This window comes from Cheilinus undulatus, linkage group 5, assembly GCF_018320785.1.
Source record: "Cheilinus undulatus linkage group 5, ASM1832078v1, whole genome shotgun sequence".
Taxonomy (NCBI): domain Eukaryota; kingdom Metazoa; phylum Chordata; class Actinopteri; order Labriformes; family Labridae; genus Cheilinus; species Cheilinus undulatus.
Window position 1 is genome coordinate 23,026,476 of NC_054869.1, and position 24,223 is coordinate 23,050,698.

At 38.6% G+C, this 24,223-nt stretch overlaps 2 protein-coding genes across 4 annotated transcripts in view; both read right to left on the bottom strand.

Annotated features, from left to right (window-relative positions):
• Positions 1-1,937: 1,937 nt before the first annotated feature.
• gatc (glutamyl-tRNA amidotransferase subunit C) lies at positions 1,938-3,939 on the bottom strand. Of its 2 annotated transcripts, XM_041787992.1 has the most exons (6): positions 3,885-3,939; positions 3,406-3,562; positions 3,276-3,326; positions 2,565-2,734; positions 2,323-2,426; positions 1,938-2,193 (listed from the first exon to the last, which is right to left on the bottom strand). In XM_041787992.1, the coding sequence occupies exons 1-6, from the start codon at positions 3,908-3,910 to the stop codon at positions 2,132-2,134; spliced, it is 570 nt and encodes a 189-aa protein (XP_041643926.1). In that variant the 5' UTR covers positions 3,911-3,939; the 3' UTR covers positions 1,938-2,131. The 2 variants fall into 2 exon arrangements, with proteins under 2 accessions (XP_041643926.1, XP_041643927.1); XM_041787993.1 differs by lacking the exon at positions 3,885-3,939 and having other exon boundaries at positions 3,406-3,716.
• A 1,487-nt stretch (positions 3,940-5,426) lies between these two features.
• c5 (complement component 5) overlaps positions 5,427-24,223 on the bottom strand; it is a 33,226-nt gene continuing 14,429 nt past the window's right edge. For both annotated transcript variants that reach the window (XM_041787824.1, XM_041787825.1), the window contains exons 19-42: positions 23,188-23,270; positions 21,676-21,815; positions 20,980-21,213; positions 20,167-20,227; positions 19,964-20,053; positions 18,135-18,347; positions 17,981-18,056; positions 17,187-17,346; positions 16,966-17,070; positions 16,469-16,640; positions 15,489-15,613; positions 14,466-14,546; positions 12,948-13,100; positions 12,772-12,834; positions 12,601-12,691; positions 12,369-12,408; positions 10,476-10,578; positions 9,073-9,147; positions 8,343-8,448; positions 7,581-7,664; positions 7,322-7,411; positions 6,993-7,085; positions 5,850-5,988; positions 5,427-5,736 (exon numbers count right to left, since the gene is read on the bottom strand). In XM_041787824.1, coding sequence (XP_041643758.1) covers positions 5,598-5,736; positions 5,850-5,988; positions 6,993-7,085; positions 7,322-7,411; positions 7,581-7,664; positions 8,343-8,448; positions 9,073-9,147; positions 10,476-10,578; positions 12,369-12,408; positions 12,601-12,691; positions 12,772-12,834; positions 12,948-13,100; positions 14,466-14,546; positions 15,489-15,613; positions 16,469-16,640; positions 16,966-17,070; positions 17,187-17,346; positions 17,981-18,056; positions 18,135-18,347; positions 19,964-20,053; positions 20,167-20,227; positions 20,980-21,213; positions 21,676-21,815; positions 23,188-23,270 — 2,716 coding nt within the window. In that variant the 3' untranslated portion in view covers positions 5,427-5,597. The remainder of the gene's footprint in view (positions 5,737-5,849; positions 5,989-6,992; positions 7,086-7,321; positions 7,412-7,580; positions 7,665-8,342; positions 8,449-9,072; positions 9,148-10,475; positions 10,579-12,368; positions 12,409-12,600; positions 12,692-12,771; positions 12,835-12,947; positions 13,101-14,465; positions 14,547-15,488; positions 15,614-16,468; positions 16,641-16,965; positions 17,071-17,186; positions 17,347-17,980; positions 18,057-18,134; positions 18,348-19,963; positions 20,054-20,166; positions 20,228-20,979; positions 21,214-21,675; positions 21,816-23,187; positions 23,271-24,223) is intronic.

Here is a 24,223-nt window from a genome sequence, read left to right on the forward strand (position 1 = left end):
AACTAACTAACTAAAACTAAAATTCAAATATCAATTTAGTAAACTGAAACTAAATAAAAACTTTACCAAAAAAACGAAAACTAACTAAAACTGTATAGTGCGCTTACAAAACTAACTAAATAAAATAAAAATGGAGACAAAATATCATTAGTTGTAGTCTTTGATACAACCATATTGACTGGCACCTACACCAGAGTCTGGGAGTGTAAAATTGCCTGATCTGATTGGTTAAGACTTTACATAGAGGTAATTTTATGTCTGGAGTTGTATTCAAACATCATCATTAAATAAATAAAATGAGTGAAGAGTATCCTGTTTTAATATGTTTTTTAAAATGTATGATGCTTACTCAGCCCTGACATCTATCAGTAAAAAACTAAAACTATTAAAAACTAAAACAAAGCATTTTTGCAAAATAAAAACTAAACTGACAAACCAGCAGTCAAAACTAATAAAAACTAAACTGAAATTGAACACAAAAAAGTGAAAACGAAAAAAAATCATAAACTAATGAAAAATCCAAAACTGTTATAACCTTGCTCATTACACATGGTGAAATATTTCAAGCCCTTATTTCTTGAAATGTTGATGACTATGGCTTACAGAAATGAAAACCCAAAATTCAGTGTCAGAAAATTTTAATATTGTGAGAAAGTTAAATATTGGAAAGTCATGGTGTCAAACCCAATTCAGCTAATTAACTTAAAACATCTGCAAAGGTTTCCTAGGCATTTAAATGGTCTCTCAGTCTGGGTCAGTAGACTACCCAAGCATGGGGAAGACTACAGACTGGACAGATGTCCAGAGGACAGTCACTGACACCCTCCACAAGGAGGGTAAGCCACAAAAGGTAATTGCTAAAGAAGCTGGTTGTTCACAGAGTGCTGTATCCAAGCATATTCATAGAAAGTTGAGTGGAAGGAAAACATGTGGTAGGAAAAGGTGCACCAGCATAACGGATAACCACAGCCTTGAAAGGATTGTCAAGCAAATCCTAATCCAAAACGAATCCTAGACATGGGCTACAAATGTCGCATTCCTCGTGTCAATCCACTCATGAACCAGAGACAACGTCAGAAGTGTCTTACCTGGGCTGTGGAGAAAAAGAACTGGACTGTTGCACAGCGGTTCAAAGTCCTGTTTTCAGATGAAAGTAAATTTTGCATATCATTTGGAAATCAAGGTCCCAGAGTCTGGAGAAGAGTGGAGAGACACAGAATCCACGTTGCTTGAAGTCCAGTGTGAAGTTTCCACAGCGATGATTTGGGCTGCCATGGCATCTGCTGGTGCTGGTCCACTGTGTTTTCTTAAGTCCACAGTCAACGCAGCCATCTCCCAGGAAATTTTAAAGCACTTCATGCTTCCTTCTGCTGACAAGCTTTATGGAGATGCTGATTTCATTTCAGCAGGACTTGGCACCTGCCCACACTGCCAAAGGTACCAAAAGCTGGTTCAGTGACCATGGTGTTTCTGTGATTGATTGACCAGCAAACTGGCCTGGCCTAACCCCATAGAGAATCTATGAGGTATTGTCAAGAGGAAGATGAGAGACACCAAACCCAACAATGCAGATGACCTGGAGGCCACTGTCAAGCAACCTGGGCTTCCATTACACCTGAGTAGTGCCACAGGCTGATCGCCTCCATGCCACGCTGCATTGATGCAGTAATTCATGCAAAAGGAGGCCCAACCAAGTACTGAGTCCATAGAAATAACCACACTTTTCAGAAGCCTGACATTTCTGTTTAAAATATCCTTTTTTAAATTGATCTTATGTAATATTCTAATTTTCTGAGACACTGAATTTTGGGTTTTCATTATCTGTAAGGCATAATCATCAATATTTCAAGAACTAAAGGCTTGAAATATTTCACTCCATGTGTGTTGAGTCTATATAATATATGGTTTTAACTTTCTGAAATGAGTGACAAAAAAAATTGAACTTTTTTATATTTTAATTTTTTAAGATGTACATGTATATAATAGGTTATGTAGCTCATCAGTACTTGAGATTAGCAGTCTCTTAACTGAGTCCCTATCATTGCATTAGGACACAAGTGTCTTTTTTTTATTTCAAATTACATCTTGAATAAAAAGTGATGAATAAATATAAAAGATAAATGAATGAACATCAGAACTCTGAGTGTTTGAGCAAGGCAGTCCTCTCCTCCCTCGTAGGTAGAGGAATATTCCCTGTGGGGACATGAGATATATTAGTTTAACCAGTACAACATAATATTCTTTCCTTTTATTAATTAAATACTGTGCAGCTTAGCATAAACTGAACACACATTTTAAAACATATTGATGTTTCTTCCTTACCTGGTGGTGCCACAAAATATTCTTCAACTGTGTTTTTGGAAAGCTGAAGCAGTTCTTCTGCACTGTCCCCATCTGTCACTGCATCGTCCCTCAGGTGTAAGGCCCTTAACGTGGATGAATAGACATCTTATATGCTTACAGTCTACTTAACAAAAGCTGTATATCACATGCTTCGTAATTTAATTTCAACAGTGATGAAAATGTGCAAACAAGGACCCCTGTTTTAGTATAACTGTACACACCTGTCTTCCAATACTGAATCCATTGGTTCAACCCCGGTCGTGTCGACTAAATGAAGCTGATCAGCGAATCGTATCGCTTTCTCCAAACATTCTAGTCCCTGTTTGGTGCGGAAATCAACCAAGGCCAGTCGCTCCAGTTTATCAACCAGGTCCGCAGGGATTAGGGAGGGCTGTTGAAAATATGTAAATAAGTCATAAAATCATCTGCACTGCCATAACTCATGCCCAGTCATCTTTGACCTTTAGTCATCCTCACTGATTTGAATTGAAATGTTTTTTTATGTCATTGCTGTTTTTTTTTCATGAAAACTTTTGTCTGGAAAGATTATTTTTGAGTTAATACTGCTCTACTTAACAAGTTAAAAATGTGCAAATCAAGGGAACGCAAATAGCCACCTCATCTGTCGAATTCAACAAAATTTAACTCTCACAGTAGTAAAAAGCAAGCCTTAGACTACAGCCAAAACTCGTTGCTAATTAATTAGAAAACTTTTTTTAATTGGCAAATGGACGAAAGAATATTACAGTACACAAATGCTGTTTCAGGTTACAAGAGGGGATTGAGCTGGTGTTTCAGTAAAAGCTGAATTGCAATTAAGATGAGCTTCAACCAAATATTTAAATCCAAGAGGCACATCTAAGCACTGGGAGACCCGCTTGTCACACGATGCAGAAACTGAATTATGTTGACTTCCATTCTGTTAATATTACCGGAGGAAGTTGGTCCTCTCTCACTGGATCCCATGTTGCAGTCTTTGGTACCTATGTGAAGTGACATCCGATTAACAAAACTGAGCTTTTACCAAAGAATCAAACTGTAATATAGATTATAAAAAATCACCTTGGCGTTGTGTGGTTTGGAGCTCAAATGTCGCTTTACTTCTGTGATGTAGGTTCTTCGCTTGTGACTGAAAGCTGAGTTATTATTGTTTGCTAAGTTTGACGACAGCCAGCTAATTTTCGACGACACGCCGAAGCCCGTTCGTTTGGCAGAGAGGCTAAATAATGACATTTTCAGCACAATTGGTTAACAAGCCACGTTGTAAACAGAATTACAGGTTTTAACATACTCTAAATCGTCGCTAACTGATGAAGCACATGTAAAGTCACTAGCGGCTTGCCGTAGCTAGCTCAGACAGGATGTTTTCCTCCACCTACTTCCTGCTTCGCTCGTGTTCTTCATAGCAGACAGAGTGGTTTGGTTGATGTAGAACATTGTTGTTTAAAACATTTCACGTTCCTCAGGATATACTTTGTCAGGTAAAAAGCATTACATTTACTGTCGAGTTTCAAAATAGCTTCTTTTTAGTATGCTTGTACCTCGTCCTTCTTCTTCTTTTTTCCATCGCGGACCACCAACCAACGGTAAAGATGCCGTCTGCCACCTACTGTATCGGTGGAGCAACACCATGTCTTTATAAAGGAGCTCATGCATTTTCTGCGTATGAGGCCTGTTCCTTTTAACCCTCGTGTGGTTCATATGTGTATTTATTTTTTACTCAGCTAGAGTTCCAGGTCTGAATGGACCCACTTCATTTTTTAATCAAGAATGCCACAACAATTTATGTAAAAAAAAAAAAAAAAACTCTTAACAGAGATCAACTTCAATTGAGTTGCAATGAATATAGACAGCATTTATGGTTATTTGTCTTTAACCCCTTTTAAATTTTATGACCTTATGAAAGCCTTTCATGTCTGAGCTTGATTTTTCTTTGAGTGGCCTTTCATGCAAAGGTTCTGTTAAACAAATTATTGTTAACTGAATTGTTACAATGTTTTTAAATCATGTTGTTAAAATTGGGTGTTTTGGAAAGTTTAGGATTTTAATCAGTTTCAGGAATTTCCCCAGAAAATATAAGGATATATATATATTAACAGCAGAAGTTTTAAGGAATGATCAAAAAGCTTTGATTGATTTTTTTCTGGATTTTCCAGAAATTTTCAGGACTTTATGGTAGTTTCTGGACCTTAAAAAGTCTCACAATTTTGTTTTCTAATTTTCATAAACTCTTAGGATTTTTTTCCACAAATGTTTGGAGTGTTTAAAGAATTGAATGTTGGGAGTTTCTGAGAGAAATTTTAAGAAAGCTTCAGAGTTCATGGGGATTTTTTGAGACATTCTTTAGGAAATTTATTTTGAATTTTCAGGCTTTTTTGGGAAACCTTAATGGAAAATTCCAGGAACTTTGGGATTTTTTAAAGATTATGCTTTAGGCATTTTGCCTTTATTTTCATAGGATAACTGACAGAGACAGGAAATATGGGAAAGAGAGCAGGTGAATACATGAACCGAACATGCACCAAGTCTGGGAATCAAGCTCATGACCAGTGCCTCGAGGACTATAGCCTCTGCCCTCTCATGCAGCTGCCTGCTCCACTAGCTGAGCTACATGCCCAAAATTTTAACTGTCATTTTCTTTTTTCAATTTTTTGTAGTTTTCTGAAAAATTCAGGGTATTCTTTTGGAAATTTTCATGTACATTTGATATTTTTAGAAATTTTACTCATAAAAACTGGTATGTCTTGGGAGCATACTGTATAACTATTAAACAAAGTGCCCTACTTTAGAAGGTGATTTTTTTTATTGAACATATAAAAAGTAACTATTAAAGCAGATAAACAGGGATTTACAAAGTATGAAATCATCTGAAATAAGGAGAACTACAGATTCAAAGTAGAGTCAAACCAGTGAACAGCAGTAAACTTTTCCTAAAGTTTCCCCCTCAGTAATGATGTTACATTGATTTGGATCAGTTTTAATTTATTTCATACTAACATAACAGAAAATGCTTCTTTATGCCATCTTCCTGGATTTATTGATCTGAATGAAGGGTGTTCTGATGGGATAAAACAACAGAGACATCACAGTCAAACCATTTTATTGGCATAGCATACTTTGGAAAAGGACAATTAAATACATTTGAGCTAACATTTCCTGAACTAAATATACTTCACAGGTTTAATCTTTTCTCCTTCTTATTCCTTTTCATAAGTCTTCATAGAGTCCTTCTCAGTACTGAATCTAACTCTGAGCTATAAGTCTGTACAGCTTGTTAACTGCAGTTCCAGAGCGTACTCCTCCAGGTTGGCAATGTAGTCCGAACACTCAGGAGAACTGCACTCTGTTGGCCAGAGCTCCACCAGTGCATCTGTGTCCAGAGCGAGACGATACCTGCAGCAAGTATAAAACAAAATACAACAGGCCAGAGAAGAAGTGGGTCAGACTCGCATCAAAGTGGACAGAGAGGAGGAACTACAGTGAGAGAGTGGTGCAGAGACACTGACTTGAAGCCTTGATCCAACATGACCTCTGATCCACTGGCTCCCATCACGAGGTACTGTTTGTTTTTCTGGATATCAACAGCACCACAGGTGACCTTTATAATCAGGTCTACCTCCGTCCCTGAACTCAGCGCTTCAAAATCTACAACAGACCAAAAAAAGAAGGTCATGAAACCAAAAGTGATGCACCAGAAAAACAGGGCAGCATGACCTGATAATTATCAAGGTAACATTTTCTAAAGGGCCTTCTGGTGTTTTAAAATCTTTGACCTTAACAACTACTTGGCACAATTTTTTTCTGTTCATTTCTTCAGCTTGCAGTAAAGAAACATTCTGCAATGGCAGGAATGTTACTATAGGGGTAAAGAGAGATTATCAGAGTAGTACATCAACTTGAAGAGTGTGAGGTTTAGCTTAATTTTAAAACTGTTGAAAAACCATCACAAAAAGGATGTCTTTCTTTGTTGCAAATATAAACCTTTTTTATTAACACACACTGTCATATTTTTAAAAAACGGGCAATGGGGAAAGTGTTCCCCTAAAACCAGCAGACATCATTAAAAACAATAATTTTAACATGCTGAATACAGTTAGTCTCAATCACTGAATCAAGATTTATGAGACTTTTAATAGGTCATGATTCAACACCATCAAATAACCTCAGCAACTAAGGTAGTGGCTTAAAAGTGGCCTTTTACCTGTAAAGAAGGGTCTATGCTTAAATGAAGCATCTTACTCTCGGCAGTAAGTGTCTTTCTCTGTAAGACTATTTCTGTTATGTCTTCAAGCAAGTTAATTAACAGCACGCTTTTCAGTGGCAAAAAGGAACACTTCTGGTGAACTTGGATTGGATGCATTTTCAAAGATTATCTTGACTTGTTTCGTGGCTGCTGGCTGAGGCATTTACTGGTGCAACTGTGAAAGCTTTTAGTCAAATAAAACAAGGCCCAGCCTCAAAATTACTGAAGTAATTTAAAACATAATGTATACCTTGAATCTTGTACTTCCATAGCATAGTGTAACATATAAGCATTCATGAAAAACTGGTGACAATGCCAAACCAAACAACCAGTCTATAAGAAATACACTGACAGGATGACACTGTTTTAAATGTATTTGTGTACATCAGATTAAAATGTTTTCCACCTTTATCTGTGCTCTTCAGGACTTCATTCACATTGGCTGAGTAGGTCATAAAGTCTCCTTCTGCTGCTGCAGATCTCACAGTAACCCTGTAGGCTGCAATGACAGAGAGAAAAAACCAGCAAAAAAAGACAAATAAACATGAAATACGGTGTGTGATTAACAAACACACAGTCGCTTCTGCACGTTTTCTCTTTCCTTAAAGAAAGAGTACTATCAGAACTTCTCTTTGGTTGGTTGTTTTGTGCACCATCATTTCAAAAGGTTTCGGTTCAGCTGAAGGTTTTGTTGATGAAGTTGTTAATAGCACTCATCATTAAACACATGCTCACCATATTTGATATGAGGCCGGCAGGTTTCCTCTAGTCGTTTGGCTACTGTCAGAGTGGCATCAATCTTTGCTCTGTAGGCAGCACAAGCAGCTAAATGATAACAAAAACAGAAGGTTAGTGTATGGTTGAATTTAATAACACAAATAACCACCAATAACCCATCAAATATATGCTGAACAGCTACATTTAAACCTCATCTGGCAACAAGCAGCAGATCATGATTGAGGAGGGCTTCAGTCAACAAACAAGCAGAGGTTACCTGTCATACACTGACACTGTTCTGCCACACAGAGGCGCTGCAGCTTCTGCTGCTGGTAGGTGAAAGGTTTGACACACATACTGCCTGAAAAACAAAAGATGTGTTAATTCATCTTTATTGAAGGTAACAATCCAACAGTTTCTCTTCTTTAGAGTCAGACGTAAATCAGACAGATCTGTGGAAAAGGTCAACAGTTTCAAAGAAACTTTACATAGTGGGACAGAGTACTGCCACTATGACTTCTTATTATGACTCAAACTTGGCTTTCCTTACTTATATTATCATTAAAGTAGTTAACTATATGATACCTGACAGATATTTTCTTTGAGCTTGTTTAAATTTTAACTGAACAAAGAGATTATTGCACCAGGCTGATATCCCATTCCTGATTATGCTCTCCATAACGGCCACATAGAATAAAAACATGATCTTCTGATCAATGCCAAACACCCCGAGTTAACTTAAAATATACAGCCTTTGCTGCAAACAAGAACACAAATTAGGAGCTTGGATTTCCCAGTTAAATCAGTTATCTAAGTAAACACCTAGATTAGACTGTCTACAGCCAATATATCGGTAGAAATGTTCATGTTCATATCTGCCGATACTGATATCAGACTGTTACTATCGTGCATCGCTAATGAAAAAATGTCAGAGTTGAATTCAAAGACAGTTTTAATTCATCCCACTGACAGACTGATGAAGTTGCTCTTTAAAGACTACAAATCCCAGCATAAATACCAGGTCTTGACCTCTTTTTACCTTTATCTTGAGGCTCATAGACGCTAAACCACGACTCACTGACGCCCAACACTGTGAACCCGATCCTGGTTCGGAAACCAACGCACAAGAAGATGTCTGAGGGTACCTAGCAACCAGACAGGAAGTTATCACAGGGAGCATGGTGGCCAAAACCAGTGATCACGGGTTACAAAAATGAACGGAGGAAGTTCAAACACAGAGGTTAGAGACAGAACAGAGTTATCACAAGGAACCTCAGACCAAAAAGTGACATTATCAAAAGGGAGCAAGCAATCAAAATCGTATCACAACACAAAGCGATAGGGAAAAAATTGTCACTGAAAAATTACTTCTCCTTGTTGTGTTATTTTATAAACAGTATTACTGCCTTTAACTAGTACATGAAAAACTTAAAGCAGTTTGGAAAACCAGTGAGAGAGAAATAAAGTGTATCTTATTCTGTCTCTAATGTAAATGTTTCATTATTTTGTAGATTAAAAAAAGAAGCGTTCCTAAATTTGTTGTGCATTTGTATGTGACAGTCAGCTCAGAGAAGTTTTGATTCTCCTTAACTAAGAAGAAAACTCTTCTCTAACAACTGTGGCATGAACTCTACTTTAACCAAAAAAGGTCAAAATCAAAAAGGAAGAAGCCACAGAAGAAGAGAATATAGATCCTTTTTGCATTAAGCTGGTAGATTTCTGGGTAAGAAGTGGTATAATGGTTGTTTTCTTGTACATTTGTTACTCACAGCTTCAATCTGAATGACCACGGTGTTTCCTTGGAGCTCATAGTGTGAGATGACCGGCTCATCTGCATCTCTGAACTGCAAAACAACAGTTTTGTACAACATGAACACATAAATACCACCTAAATGTACCACAGAGGTAAAAAATGACGCAAGGTCAGACAACATTCATCTAAACTTGGCACAAAAATGAAGGAAATTGTGTTTGGTAGATTATTTCTTTGTTGTAGCAATGCCTCTTAGCAATAAATCTTATACTGTTGGAGAGTCTGTTTATTTCCTTTTAAATGGCGCCATATTTGTAAGGAACATGCATTTGTGGGATGAGCAGCAGAGCTGAGTATGTGGGTTGCTCCCATGGAAAATTTGCCAAATCTTCTCTGCCATTACCGAACATCATATTCTGCTGTTGCTACTTTGAGCTTCTGGTACCCCCAGGAGCTGACAATCAGGTGTCTGATTAGCACCTGATTGTCAGCACCTGTGAGCATGGGCCTTGACGCAGTGGTCATTTACCCCTGAAATACACTAGACACGTCTCTGCTTCAGCGCGTCTACGCTGTAGTTTGACTGCATGCCCCGCCTTCCATCAACACCCACTGACTGCGTTCGCAGTGCAGCACAGAGCAGCACCGCTGGACTTCTAGACCTGTGAGGCTGAAGAGTTTCGCGGTTGTTACAGAATCACTCCTGACCGTGAGAGTAGAAACTTCTGAAGTGCTATAAAACAAACTCACATGAAGCTATTGTTCTGAATGTCCTTTGTTCTTACACGTAGATTTCTGTGCTCCTACCTTGGGTCAGTAACCCTTTATAAATAAATGCACTTCTTTTTGCTTCTCTGACCTGCTGGGCTCTGCAAGCCCCATTATGTATTTTTGTTGATATAGTGAAAGGAAATACTGTCCAGTATTTGACTGGTGACAAACCAGAGTATTTTTTTCTGAAAATTTTTCTGATATTTTAATTTGGTTTCGATGATACTTCCTGCCCTGTTCGATCTGCTCCATGCTGAAATTATACGAAGGTCTCTGGCATCCGGCAGAAATAGAAGTCCTCCTGGGTGTCTGCTGCAGAGGGCCCTGGACTGTAGGAGCTCTGACGGAGCAGAGATGCAGTGCAGCGGAGGTGGTGGAAGCTCTCTCAATGACTTAAACTAAAACCTTTCTGCTCTGTTGCCATGCTGGAGCGCAGACGGATGTATCTAGTGTATTTTAGGGGGTTAGGTATCACTGATCTGGATATGGTCCATGTGAGTCCATGGCAGAGAAAATTTGGCAAATTTTTCATGCATTAATGAGAGAAAGGGTACGGGCTTCTTGTTGCTCCAAACAAATCTGATGCTTTGAAGCTTGTGGATTAAAGTCATAATTGAGTTCTTAATAAAAAACAATGTTTTATTTTACCGGTCTCAGGTCCTCCAGGTAGGCCTCCACACCTGTTGGCAGCTGAATCTTCATCACTGTCAGAGTAGACTCAGTGAACACCTCATTAGGAGGCGGTTTATACCTGTAACACACACACAGCGCATAAACACAAGCTCATATCAGATATACAACATTTTGAAATTTCCTACGTTTATTTTAAAATGTTATGATTGTCTTTAATAACATGATGTGACTGTGTTGTTCAGTTATCAGTTCTAGTCATGGCCCCTGTGCAGGTTTTTAATGTGGAGGATTATGGCAATAGGTAATACAATTTAAGAGGCTTTAAAGACTGAAATCTGATATTTAAAAAAAATCTTGATATTTTGTTCCCAGAGTTTTGTTTAAACTTTAAAATTTTCTCAGTGTTTCCTTAAATGATGACATTTCAGTATTTACAGAAGTGTTTACTTAATTTGATTAATATTTTTTCAAAGGGTACTCAGTTTTAATACAAGTACTTCATGTTTAAAGCAACACAGTAAATTTAAAGATTAAAAAAAATGTTTATTTTTGCCATGTAATGCTGGATATTGTATCAAATACTGCCAAATAACTGCGACTAGAACCTGCCGCTCTGTTGCTGTATCTCATTCATGTTTTGTACTGCATGTTCTATCGCCCAACTCCTGCTTAATGCACCTCACCCCCCACCCCATATCCTGTTGCTGTCCCATGACAAATTTACAAGAAATGTAGAGAGGCACTGGCCACCTCTGTTACTTTCTGAAATCCGGACTTTGTTCAAAGAAAAATACACTCCAAAAGGTATACTTAGTAAACAGTCAAGCACTGCTTTCATTTGATGGATGAATTGTACATAATGAGGGAGAAAAGCTGTCAAAAGTGGCCTCCCTGGGACTTGCTGTGAGCAATCCCACACTGCTTTGTGCAGCATTAATCAGGAGGACAACTTCTGACAGTTTTTTATTGCATTTCAAGAAATCGTGAAAAAGTTTCATGTTCATTCATATGTTAACATGCCAAAACAATCTTACAACGACTGATAAATTATGATATATTTAATATCAAAGTGATTAATCTGACTGCATATCAGCTGATAAATATGACTTGTTGTATTCTGGTAATCCAGTTAGCATCTTGGTCTCTCTGAAATCTACGGCAAAAGTAAAATTTTTAAACATATAAGAGGCACATTATGGTCAAATATATCACGGAGGGGGGGAGTTTCACAGGCACGTTGGACATCACGAAAATTTCCATGGAAATGAATGGACTTCCCATGACTTACCTCCATAACCATATGTATGTGGAAACGAGGCACAAGTCTACCACCTTTGGAGTGGCATTGTCTTTTTAACAGAGTCCTCAACTCAAAATAAATCCTAGAAGGAGCCCTAGATATGACCAAAATAGACAGATTTTCAACGTTTGAGCCAAAGTGGCAGAGTTAATACTGGGAATTCACCGTGACTATAAGAAACATTTTTGTGCCTCTTGAGCAGCTGGATAAGCCTACAGAATTTTAACTCCCCCAGACTGCAAAGGGGCACTTTTGAGCCAATTGGTCATGCCCATTTCTCAGATTTATATAAAATTTTTCACCAGGCTTGATGCACATACCAAATTTTGTGAGTTTTGCTTCACACTCACATAGTGAGAACTCAAGCAAAATGTATAAAATAATAATAAGCCCCCATTGGGTCCTTGCTGAAAAGTTGTCCCTCAAAAGTTGGCCTCAACAAGATGTAAGCAATAGAGCTGGGCTTGGCTGAGCACTGCATCTCTTCTTGTCATCTTTTGTTATCCTTTTGATTGAGAGCCCCTTGGTGGCAGGAATTGTTTAAAGGGTTTTTAAAAGGTATAGCATTTTAAAAAAATATACAGCTTGTTTGGGGTCATTTTTCTCACTTTGCACAGGCAACCAGATTAGTGGAACTTGAGCTGGGATCTAAGGAGGAAAAGAAGAAATTTACATTACTGGGAAGACATGTAGACGGAGAGACAGATGAATAGTTATTTTACAAAAAAAAAGTTAGTGTCGTAATGATGTAAGTTGTGTTGCAATGAATACTCATTCAAAGGATAAGACTTTCACTGTTCACAAAGTGCTGTGACAATGAAGTTCCGTTTGAACGCTTACTGTTGGTGCTGCCTGGGCCAGCCACTTCTATCGTAAGGTCAAAGTTACATTTCTCTGAGGATGCTGTGGTCTCATAGTAAACTGTCTTCAGCTGAAAGCACAGAAAACTTTAAGGTATGTTGAATTTAAACCATAGACTGTAAACCTGCTGTAGGACTAAACCACACCCACCTTCACATTCGACACGCCTCTCCCATATCCTGTTGACACTGTGATGACATCATCCTTCGTCACCTGGAAGGTAAAACAATCAGGTATAAGTTAAGTAAGAGCAGAGTAGCAACCAGATCTGTTTCCCTCCTCCATATCTGTCTGAGGCTCAGTCCCAAAGCACCTGTTTCTCTCACCTGAATGGGCGTGGCTACAGGACGGCTCTGGGTGAGCTGGACTCTCTTTAGCTCTCCAGTCCTGCCAAAACGAATGTTGATGTCCTGACTGAGGACGGCTCGAGGAACAATTCTGCTGTATTCGGTGACTGCCTCTAGAGTCATGACTGTGTCCTAAGAGACAGACAGGCAGAGAGAGCGAGTTTCTACTTTTGTAATTATGTATTTTTATCTTCTATTTTATAAATGTATTTTTCATTTCAATTTGTAATTTGTAAAGTTCAATAAAGATTTCTGATGCACATAAGTATGAATTTACAACACTGTAAAGGCTCATTATGGTCTATGCACGCATGAAAATAGATCTATGCGTTTTGAACTTTAAAACCGTCATTGCCCTTAAAGTGTAAGTGAACCCCCAGCTCAGAGCTAACTCTGCCCACTTCAGGATTTCAAAAGATGCGCAGAAAGTGAGCAGTTTGGCACTGAGAGGAGGGAGAGGAAAAGGACTTTTATTTATTTATTTTTTTAAGGGATGGGGTTTTCTAGATGAAGTGGGAGTGATAGTCACTCCCATTTCCAGAAAGTGACACAGAGTCCCTCACTGCTGCCTCAGAGCGATCTTTTGAGGTGGAGGATTTTTCCTCTCCAGAGTTCCCTGAAGCAGGCTGTGGAGTGGTGGTGGACCGTGGTGGTCCTGAGCATTACCTGTTCAGGCTGTTGGCTCCAGTACTGGTGTTACTAAGGCCAGAGCTCTTGGAGCCGAAGCACTGAGGTGCAGAAGAGGATGGATGTGGTCTCTGATGGTAAAGTGAGCTAGAGGTGGTAACGTTCTTTCTTTTATAAAGAGTTTGTTATGTAGAAACCGACCATCGGTCCCACAGAGTGAAGAAAGAACAGTCCATCCTCTGCTCAGCTGTGCTAACATCATTGATTACTTTGTATTTTCTAACTCACTCATTATTTGTTTCTATATCCTCAAAAAATTTGATCAAGTTCTTTCAGATGTTTCCTCTTTCTTCTGTGTGCTACTCCGGGTTGAACTGTTGGCTGCATGGCTCAACACTCCCCCACGATTGGAGGGGGTATTGCAACGTTTGATATGTATCCGTAAGCTTTGAGAGAACAGATGAAAAATGGACAAAATAAACGCAGAGTACAAACAGAATTTCCATCCGTTTTCGTACGTGGTTCAAAAGTAGAGCATAAATGAGCCTTAATCTGTTTGTTTTTATTAAATATTTAACTTTTATATCTCTGTTATTGTATATAATTTTGTGTTGTTTTTGTACATTCCGTTGGCAATGCAAAATATGCTTTCCATGCCAATAAAATGTATTGAATTAAACTTGAATTGAATATTGAGGCAGATGCCAGCCCCTGATGCCAGCATAGAGGTGGGATCACTTTGACTCTTTCATTGCTCTGTGACATCTATACTGAAGATGAGAGGAGCGTAAATGTCACATCTTGAAGTGCCAAAAAGTACCTGTGTGTGTTTCTATGTGAGTGAGGGTGTGTGCGTATTTGTGAGTGTACCTGTACAGAGAAGAAGCCCTCTCCGTAGTGCTGATCTTGGGTCAGCCAGGTCAGGATGGGGTTGGCATATGGAATTCTCCCCTTTTATATAAAACAACACAAGTTATTTCAGCCAATCAATCCCTTTGCACTTATAAATCACCTAACAGTTTCTCATCACCACTAAAATCAGCCGTTTTCTGAAATGCACTCATGAAAGTTTATAGTCACCCTGAAATCTTCCTGAGCTCTTATTAACAACCCCCATATTAAACCGTGTGAAGTGATGGTTTCGACTCATTGGGATCACTGGACGGACTAACAGAGGCGATAGACCTCAAATTTTCTCACCAATAATGCTTAATTGATGCATTGATAAAAGGGTATGGTGAGCAATAAAGCATTTATAACTGTGTTTATAAATGGCATATATATTAATAAATAATCCTTTGTAGATGATGACCTAAGCTTTGCTTAATAAACACTAATGGACCAATAATGCATTTTATAGCTCAGTTTATAACTTTGATTATATCACTTATAACTGTTTATGCTTTATTTATTGTAAGTTACGTTTTTGCAAATGCTTTACTAATGCTTTATTCATGCTTAAAGTGTGTAGTTATTGCAAAGTGTCACCACAGTGTTTTATAGTAATGCATTTAAAAGTACAATTACAACAAAACATGTTTCAGTCATTGCATTATTTTCTTTTTGGCTGCTGAAAAATAATTACAAAAAACTGCGGCAGTGTTGCAAGAAGTATTCAGATCCTTTACCACAATACTAATTTTTTCACCTATACACAAAACTAAAATTGTAACAAATCAAATTGACACGTGTGAAAGTTTACTCACAAAATCTTAGTTCCTGTGTTAAAAGTAGAAAAGGGTAGCTCTTGTGTATAATGCTCTGAGAGTCCCTTGTCTCTGTTTTTACTATGACTGCTCTAGTATTGCTCTGCACCTAGCGCTGGATGTACAAACAATCAATCAAAGTTGAAAATAGAATAAATGAAGAATCCTAAAGAGGACACAACAGCACCTTGAGCAGCACAGTCAGCAGGACATACGCTGTGGTCTCCACTGTAAGACTGCTTGATTGGTCAGGTTTCAGCCAGTCAGCTGTCACACTGGGCTCCTGCCAGTACCTCAGCTCAGCGGGGTTACCTGCACACACACAAAAGAAAAAAAAAAACACACACACACTTTTACTTTTATTTCTAAGGTCAAAGACAGTATCCTCTGTCCAAGGCTTCAGGTTGATTTTCTGTTAAATATCAGGGAAAATCCGGTCTGACTTCGTGCACTCTTTTCAAGCTACAGTCAATCAAGTTACATCAGTTTGTCATAAATGATTTGGAAAAGTTAAAAAAACAACTGTAACTGAATGCAATAGCCTCACTTTAGGCTTGATTATTTGATTATTGGGTATCTTTTAAAGATCATTAAAGAGGTATTGAACACTTTATCATTTTTTTCATCTGTACACTGAAGTATCTGACTGAACTATGATAAAACACATCAGTGCTGGTGTTATTTCTGACATTTGCACCAAAATGATAAAAATCTGTATTATATGGCTTTTAATTAGCTCAGACATCTGCTTTGATAAATCTTTTCTGAAAAGTCGCAACTTACGTGATGACAAACTCTATATAACAGGTAGAACGTTATCACCTCTAACCAACTTTACCATTCAGAGACTACCCTGATCCTCTCCTGCGCCTGCACCGCCTCGGCTCCAAGAGCTCCAGCTTTAGTAACGCCAGTGCAGGAACCAACAGCCCGAACAGGTTGTGCTCAGGACCACCACGGTCCACCACCGCACTATAGCCTGCTTCAGGGGACTCTGGAGAGGAAAAATCCTCTACCTCAAAAGATCGCTCTGAGGCAGCAGTGCTGTGGGACTGATTATTTGTAAAACAGGATACACATATTTCTAAAGCTTACAGTTAAATAGATTTTACCATGACTGGTACAGAAGATTATATTTAGATCTCACTGTATATAAAACTAGTGTACCTTTCTGTCGGGCCAGGTTCTCCAAGCTGCTGAGCAGGGTGGATGCTGACATGCTGTTGGGGTCATGAAGGGTCAGTGCATAAGTGGCCACTGCACGCACATAAACACTCCTTACTCCTGGGGCATGCTGAGAAATGTAGTTGGCAGCAGATCTCATGCTATCATCGTGGAACTGAAAGGAAAGGAGAGGGGAAAGAAGGAGAAAATCAATTAAAACTTTAGAATTATGATTACCAACAACAGGGTGAAGATTAAAGAGGGAAATGTGCACAGTGAAAGAGAGCAGCAGTGGAAGATGAGGGAAAGAGGAGAAACAGCAGAAAGAGATGAGGGGAAGGGTCGACAGGAGAAAAAGTAAAAGCAGGAGGTGGAATGAGAAAGAAGATAAGATTAATTAAGTGGGAAGAAAGAGGAGATTGTTTTTTTCATGAAAGTATTGAGATGACGGCAGGAAGAGGAGGTGAGAAGGTGAGGAAGAGGAGAAGGTGTGTTCTCACTCGTAGCTGCAGAATCGGGTCTTGGATCCTCGTCACTTTGCTCAGTGCAATCAACACAAAGGAAGTCAGATACACTGACTGGTCAACAGCATTGGTCCCTTCAGCCTGCAGCCAATCAGAACATAAAAAATGTTAGACTAACCCTAAGATTTAAGATTAAGATGAAAGATTGATTGACAAAGAAGAAGAAGTAGAAAAGGAGGAGTTGGAGCACTGCAGACCAGGATTTTGTTGGGCCTGAAGGAGGATGTGTCAGTAAAGGATCCATCCGACTGCTGCGTGCTGCGGATCAACCATGACACGGAGTCTGACAGAGACTGATGTTCCACTGGAACCAGCGGGTCCATCATGGACAGAGTCTTCACCACCAGAGCTGTAAGCCTGAGACACAGAAAGGGATTTTAGATTTCTGAACAGAGCTTTACTAAGAACTTCTCAGCTCATCTCTATAAATGAGATGATTCTCTAAAGAGCAGAGTATTCTGTAAAGTTCATACTGAAATAAAGGAACTCCATCATTCTTTCAGCTCATACCCACAGGTATCTTTGCCTGTCTTAAGAGGGAGTTTAAAAAACTGACAGTGGTGCTTTTGGAGAAGAGTTAAGTCAAAATCGCAAAAAACAAAACAAAACTTGTTTATTAAATACCTATTTTAAAGTAGTAAAGAATCTTCTCTAGTAAAACAAACAAAGCTAGATGAATGAACACTAAAAATCAGTTTTATCTCCTTCTGCTCATACAATGGAAAATGATCCTATTTTTTGATATTAAGAACAGAAATAAAGAAGCGGCAGCTCATGCAGCAGAAACTCGCCCATCTAAAAATAAATAAAGGAAAAAAATAACACAAAGAAATGCTCACGAAGACAAAAAAGATTAAAACACACACTCAGTGGACCACTCTCCGGTGTCAGGGTGCAGCTGCCTGTCAATCAAGTGTACCACTAGATGGCGCCAAAGAAGTGGAACTAATTTGCCAAAGTAAGTTTTTAACTTTTGTGTGTGTTTTCTGACCAGGTGCTGGGCTCTCTCTTCCTCCACACGCTGTAACTGGAATCTCCACCTCTGAATGAACTGATACTGACCAGTCCTACACAAACATAAACACAGAATCAATGACCAATAAATTTCTTTCCTTAGGTAAACTGAGTCCTCCTCGTCTCCTCACCCTCTTTGATCCTGTGCCTGAGATCTGCAGAGTTCTTCTGGATGTCTGCTCCCAAGATGTCCCAGGTCCTTGTTGTCTCCAGGTACTGATATACCTGAATCAGGGTGAGAAGTCCACCGAGCTCTGCCTCTGCTGAGCCTGCTGGCAGGTTGACAAGCTGTCGAAGACCTTCGGGACTGTGTACCACTGTTATGATGTCGCCGAGAACTTCACCTGGTCCATAACACAAACAAAAGTGAATTTAGACACTGACAGCACTGGTTTTAAAACCAAGAAAATGTTTTGTGTTCTCCTCTCCTAAAAAAAGAAAGAAAGAACAAAAGAAAGAAACAAATGGATTTTTTTGTTACATATTTATCACACTTAAATTTTAATATCTCACAAAGACAACCCAAAAATACAGTTTGTAAATGATGATTTTATTTATTAAGGGTAAAAATAGTTAACTGCGATTAACCACAGTTCTTGGAAAGTTGAATTTAATTTCACTGGCCACAACCAGGCCTGATTACCGCCAGATTTGTTGAATCAAGAAATCACTTAAATCGAAGCTGTTAGACAAAGTGTAGTAGGCTACAAGATCTCAAAGAGCAAAGCATCATGCCACGATCCAAAGAAATTCAAGAACAAATGAGATACAAAGTGGCTGAAATCTATCAGTCTGGAAAAGGTTACAAAGCCATTTCCAAGGCTTTGGGTCTCCAGCGAACCACGGTCAGAGCCATTATCCATAAATGGAGAATAGTGGGGAACCTTCCCAGGAGTGGTTGGCCAACAAAAAATAACTCCAAGAGTGTGACTACAACTCATCCAGGAGGTCACAAAAAGAACCCAGAACAACATCCAAAGACCTGTAGGCCTCACTGGCCTCAGTTAAGGTCAGAGTTCATGACTCAACCATAAGAAAGACAAAGATGGAAAAAGTGGCATCATGGGAGAGTTCCAAGGCCAAAACCACTGCTGACAAAAAAGAACACAAATGCTTATCTCACATTTACCAAGAGACATCTTGATGATCCCCAAGACTTTTGGAGAAATATTCTGTGGACTGATGAGGCAAAAGTTGAACTTTCTGGAAGAGATGGGGCCCGTTACATCTGGTGTAAAAATAACACAGCATTTGATAAAAAAGAACATCATGCCAACAGTCAAACATGGTGGTGAGAGTGCAATGGTCTGGGGCTGCTTTGCTACATCAGGACCTGGACAACTTGCTGTGACTGATCGAACAATTAATTCTGCTGTCTACCAGAAAATCCTGAAGGCGAACATCTGGCCATCAGTTCGTGCCTTCAAGCTCAAGCGCTCCTGGATTATGCAGCAGGACAACACCTGAAAAATACCAGCAAGTCCACCTCTGAATGGCTTCAAAACACACAAAATTAAGGTTTTGGAGTGCCTAAGTCAACATCTGGACAATTTTGCAAAGAAGAGTGGGCCAAAATGACTCCACAGTGATTTGAAAGACTCATCACCAGTTAGCAAAACCGCTTGATTTCAGTTATTGCTGCCAAGGGTGGCACAACCAGTTATTAGGTTCAGGGGGGCAATTACTTTTTCACACAGGGCCAGATAGGTTTGGATTTTTTTCCCTTTAATAAATAAAACCATCATTTAGAAACTGAATTTTGTATCTACTTGGGTTGTCTTTGTGAGATAATAAAAATTGGTTTGATGATCCAAAGCATTTGAGTGTGATAAATATGCAAAAAAACAAAACAAAACAGGAATCAGAAAGGAGGTAAATACTTTTTCACAGTACTGTATTTCTCTGTCTCTTTAACTTGAGCTATGCCTAAGCTAACTCAAATTTAATTTGGAACTCTTACCATTGATGGTCAGTAGCCTCTCTACGGCTGTTTTGGGAACTACATTTTCTGGCACCCTGTTCTTCAGCTCCACAACCCTTTTCTCTGAACCTAAGAAAGCAGCAGAGCAGAGTGAGTGGTCTTCAAGAGCAGAGCAGCCTTACACTCATCACAGCACTCAAAGTTCAGTTAATTAATGTCAATTAATTGTATCAGTAGACTACCGTAAAGTCCCTGTGGGTCCAGTCTCCCGCCAGAAAACTGCTCTTTCTTTAGACCTTCAGGCTGAAAAACATGGCCAACATGATAAGTGAATTTTCCTTGTTTATGGTTGCAAAATATTTCAAACCTCCCTGCAATCCCTTTCAGTGTCTCTACAAACACTTATGAAACTTATTATTAAACTGAATTATTTAGTGAGGTCCCAGTAAGTACCAATTTAGCCATTTACAGATAATTTCCACAACTGAGGTGAGCAGTAAAGATAAAAAATTTGGTCAATTTGAATTTGAAAAAATCACTGAAGTGTTTTGTTAAAGTGTGAAATAAAACTTTAACAAGACAAGAAATTACTTTTGAAAGAAAAACATTGAAAAAAACAAGGTCAAACAAGGGTATACAATATACTGCTCTGTAAGGAAATACATGACATTAAAATACTATATCATATTGATCTAAAATTCTAGAGACATTTAATAAAATAAGAGGAACAAAGCACTATGGCAAACCATGACATCATACAGCTAACATGCTGGCATACACATATAGATAGCTAATCGCATTACCAAGTGGATGAGTTTTATTTTTGCCTTAAAATCCTTTGTATTGCAGATCCGATGATACGGAGATGACAGGAAACAACAAGCAAAGATGCATAAAAAGTAGTACCCATTCTGCAATAAAATGGTTCGATGTATGACAAGTGCTCCTGAATGAAATTATTTATCATGTATAGTATGTATAGTTTAAAACTAGTTTTATAACTACGTGTCCGTGTTTGAATCTACAGTCTTCTCTCCATCCATCCTTGCACTCACCACCACTCGAAGCTTCTTCTCCACGATGTCTCTTGGTCCTCCACGTGTCTTCAGGGTGAAGGTCAGGGTGTGCTCTCCTGGCTCCAGGCCCAGCACAGTGAAGACCACTGTCCTGATGTCCCCTGCAGAGAGGCGGCTCCAGGTGCAGGCCGTTGAGTGTAGCCCCGCCCCTCCAGAAGCTGGCTGGGACTGCAGGAGGCACAGCGCAGGGCCAGCTGTCAGCGTCACACAGTACTGAGAATTAAAGAAAGCATCAACACTGTCACTCAACAAAAAATCCAACAGTCATTATTTTCTACACAGCCAGAAGTGGGCTTAGGCAAAAAGAGACTGGCAGAGAATGATGGGAAATATAATTCATGGCTGTTATCATCAGCCAAAAAAATGTCATACATTTTTCTATATAAAAATGTATGGCTTGTCTTCACTTCCTCCAACTGTACAAAAGTGAAGCTAAAATACCCTCCGCGATGAAGCCTTTGCTCAACTACTTATCTTGAAGAAACCTTATTTGTCAAGAGAGCTGTCAATCAAGGCATAGCAACATTTTATACAGAATCATATGACTTAAAAAAAAAAAAAAATTGGTTTATTTGTATTTGGATATTATAGTTAGATCCAGGTCATATCTGTGAACAAGGAGGAGGCGGGGGACATCTCACATCATAGATCTTCTTATGGGTCTGTTATTCATACCTCGATGTTTTCAGGCTGCCGGTTGTACACCGAGCCTTTCAGCTCCACTTGTTCTCCTCTGACCACCTGGTAAGGCAGCGGGACATCCACGCTGAGTGGAAGACTGACCGGCACGTGAGCGGGCTCTGCAACACACATACCTGGAGGACACACACACCATTAAATAAGATTCAAATGAAATGTACAAGAAGTAAACTCCAGCCTCCAGGTTGACACTTTGGCTGTTGTCATCTTGTTGTTCTTTTGTTTTTGTTTTTATTTTGAGCTAAAAGTTAGAACACTAGGCGAAGAGGACAGATGCACAGATGTACACATATGCCTCTATCCTGTTTCACAGATCTTGTAGCACCTTTTCAGTCACAGGTAACCACACCTAGCCTGCTTTATTTCCTGTGTCTCTCTAAATCAAAAAGTGTTTTTTTATCAAACATAATGCTTAATATAAGAATACTCAAAACTAGATACAACAAACCCATTTGGAAAATGAGTTGTAAAAATTAATTTATATCAGATATCCGTTGATTTCCTTGTATACTTCTTTACTATTAGAATTCCTTTAACAAACAGTGCAGTCAGCCCCTTCTGGCCATGAGAAAGAGCTATTCAAGGAGATCAAATTCAAACCTCACTCAGCAAGCTAACAACTAGATGTTGTGGTTATGAAATAGTGCTAGAACAAAGTGCCCTGCCAAGAGAAACACATAGCACTTAGAATTTTCTCTATAATAGTGCACACTTCCTTTGAAAATTGTTTTGTCAGCTTTTCTTAGAATACGCTTAAATATAAGATAAAGAAGTCTCCATATTCAGCGGTGTATGGCCTAACTACTGTGCTTGTCCCTCATGCCAGTGTCTTCCTAAAGGAGACATGCTAACTGGCTCCTCATGTGGCTAATATACTTACAGCCAAGTTTGTCGCACAAACCCACTCCGAAAACAGAACCCTTCCCAGCTCTGTTACTTATCTTTTAATTGTGTTAATTAGAAAATTCCTGATGGATCAGGTTAAGAGTCACTTGATTTTGTTAAATCACTGTTTAACAAACATTATCTTTACAAATAACAGTACATTGCTTTTTTGTATATAAAATATAAACTGTAAAAGTAGACAGCCATAATGAATTCCAGTTTTAGTACCTTATAGTTTCTGTTTTACTTAACTACCTCACTGAGGTTAAGGTATATTTTCCCAGTGAATCAACATCAAAATTTGACCAGATTTTAAAAATCAGCCCAATAAAGTCATTGGTGTCTACAGCAAAGTAAATAAATACACAATGAACCTCAAACTTCTCAGTAAACAAAAACAGTGGGTATGTAAGGAACCACATTTTTTTCAAAGTCAGTATAATAAAAATTAAAACTCAATTTGGTAAAAATCAGAGCTTTTTAATACCTAACTAGAAATGTAACCATTTCAACACTTTAAGGTTAATTCAAACTGATTAAACAATGTGCAGAAGAAATAAAGAAAGAAGGAATGGATCAAACTTTACAGAAAGGTTTTCTCACCATTCTTGAACATGCCGATGGCCCTGATCTCCCAGGTGGTTAGAGTGTCTGGAAGAGCTCTTGTAATAGACAAAGTGCCCGGGCTAAAATAAACCAAATAAATCAAAAAGAAGTCTCTTTATTAACCAAAATATGAAAATAAAACCTTAAAAAGCCTAAACTTAATGGAACAGTACTAGGTTGTAATTTAAACTTAACAAGCCAAAATGAGTACAGCTCTTGTTTGCTGGACATGGATGCTTTACCTTTGCTTTAAAAGATTTTACAGAATTGGAATTAATTTATTTTCAGTTAGAAAAATGTTCAGTTGACATTGTTTGTATCAGTTTCTTTTCACCAAGCTCCTTCTAACAACATAACATCCTTAGAATTAATAAAGGTCTTAATACATCTTTGTTGGTTTCAAGACAAACATTACAAAGACTGTTCTGAAGTGTAACTTAATCAACTCAGTGTGTAGTTGTAGGTGAAATAAAGTTAACGAAGTTCCACCATCATCTTACATCATTAATACTGCATATTGTATTAAATTATAATTGTTCTTACTGCAGTGTTAAATCATGTCACCACTTCATTTCCACTTGCATTACACATTGATTTAGTATCATCTGTTGTTTTTGTCGACTTCCTGACTGTCTCTCTCTATCCATTCCTCCCTTTATCTCATTTTCTTGGTTGCAGAACAACAACATAAAGAGTACTAGGCCTGCTCTTTTTGTAAATCATCCTGAGATAACTCTGATTCATGAAACTTAAAGAGTTGTAAATGGACGCATCACCAATCTCATCTACCAATCCTGCAGTCATGTCTAAAAAGTGAATAAGCAACAGCGATAAAAACAAGGTGCGTCTCTTCTGCACTCAAAATATGGATATAAGATCAAGATCCTTATAACACCAGACACCCACTTTCTGTCCACAGGGGATACAAAAATCAACACAAAGAAAAGTTTCTTTAAAAAGGGAAACACTCTTGTGATGTAACAATCTCAACATTGTTCAACAAACTGTCAAGTACCTGAGTACTCAGCTGGTT

What these genes read in the sequence shown, in the direction of transcription:
- gatc (XM_041787992.1), bottom strand. Translation starts at nt 3,910, where the DNA reads ATGGAAAAAAGAAGAAGAAGGACGAG. An exon ending in AAAAGAAGAAGAAGGACGAG is followed by an intron (nt 3,563 to 3,884) that starts GTACAAGCATAC and finishes GTCATTATTTAG; the next exon opens with CCTCTCTGCCAAACGAACGG. An exon ending in GAGAGGACCAACTTCCTCCG is followed by an intron (nt 2,735 to 3,275) that starts GTAATATTAACA and finishes TATTTTCAACAG; the next exon opens with CCCTCCCTAATCCCTGCGGA.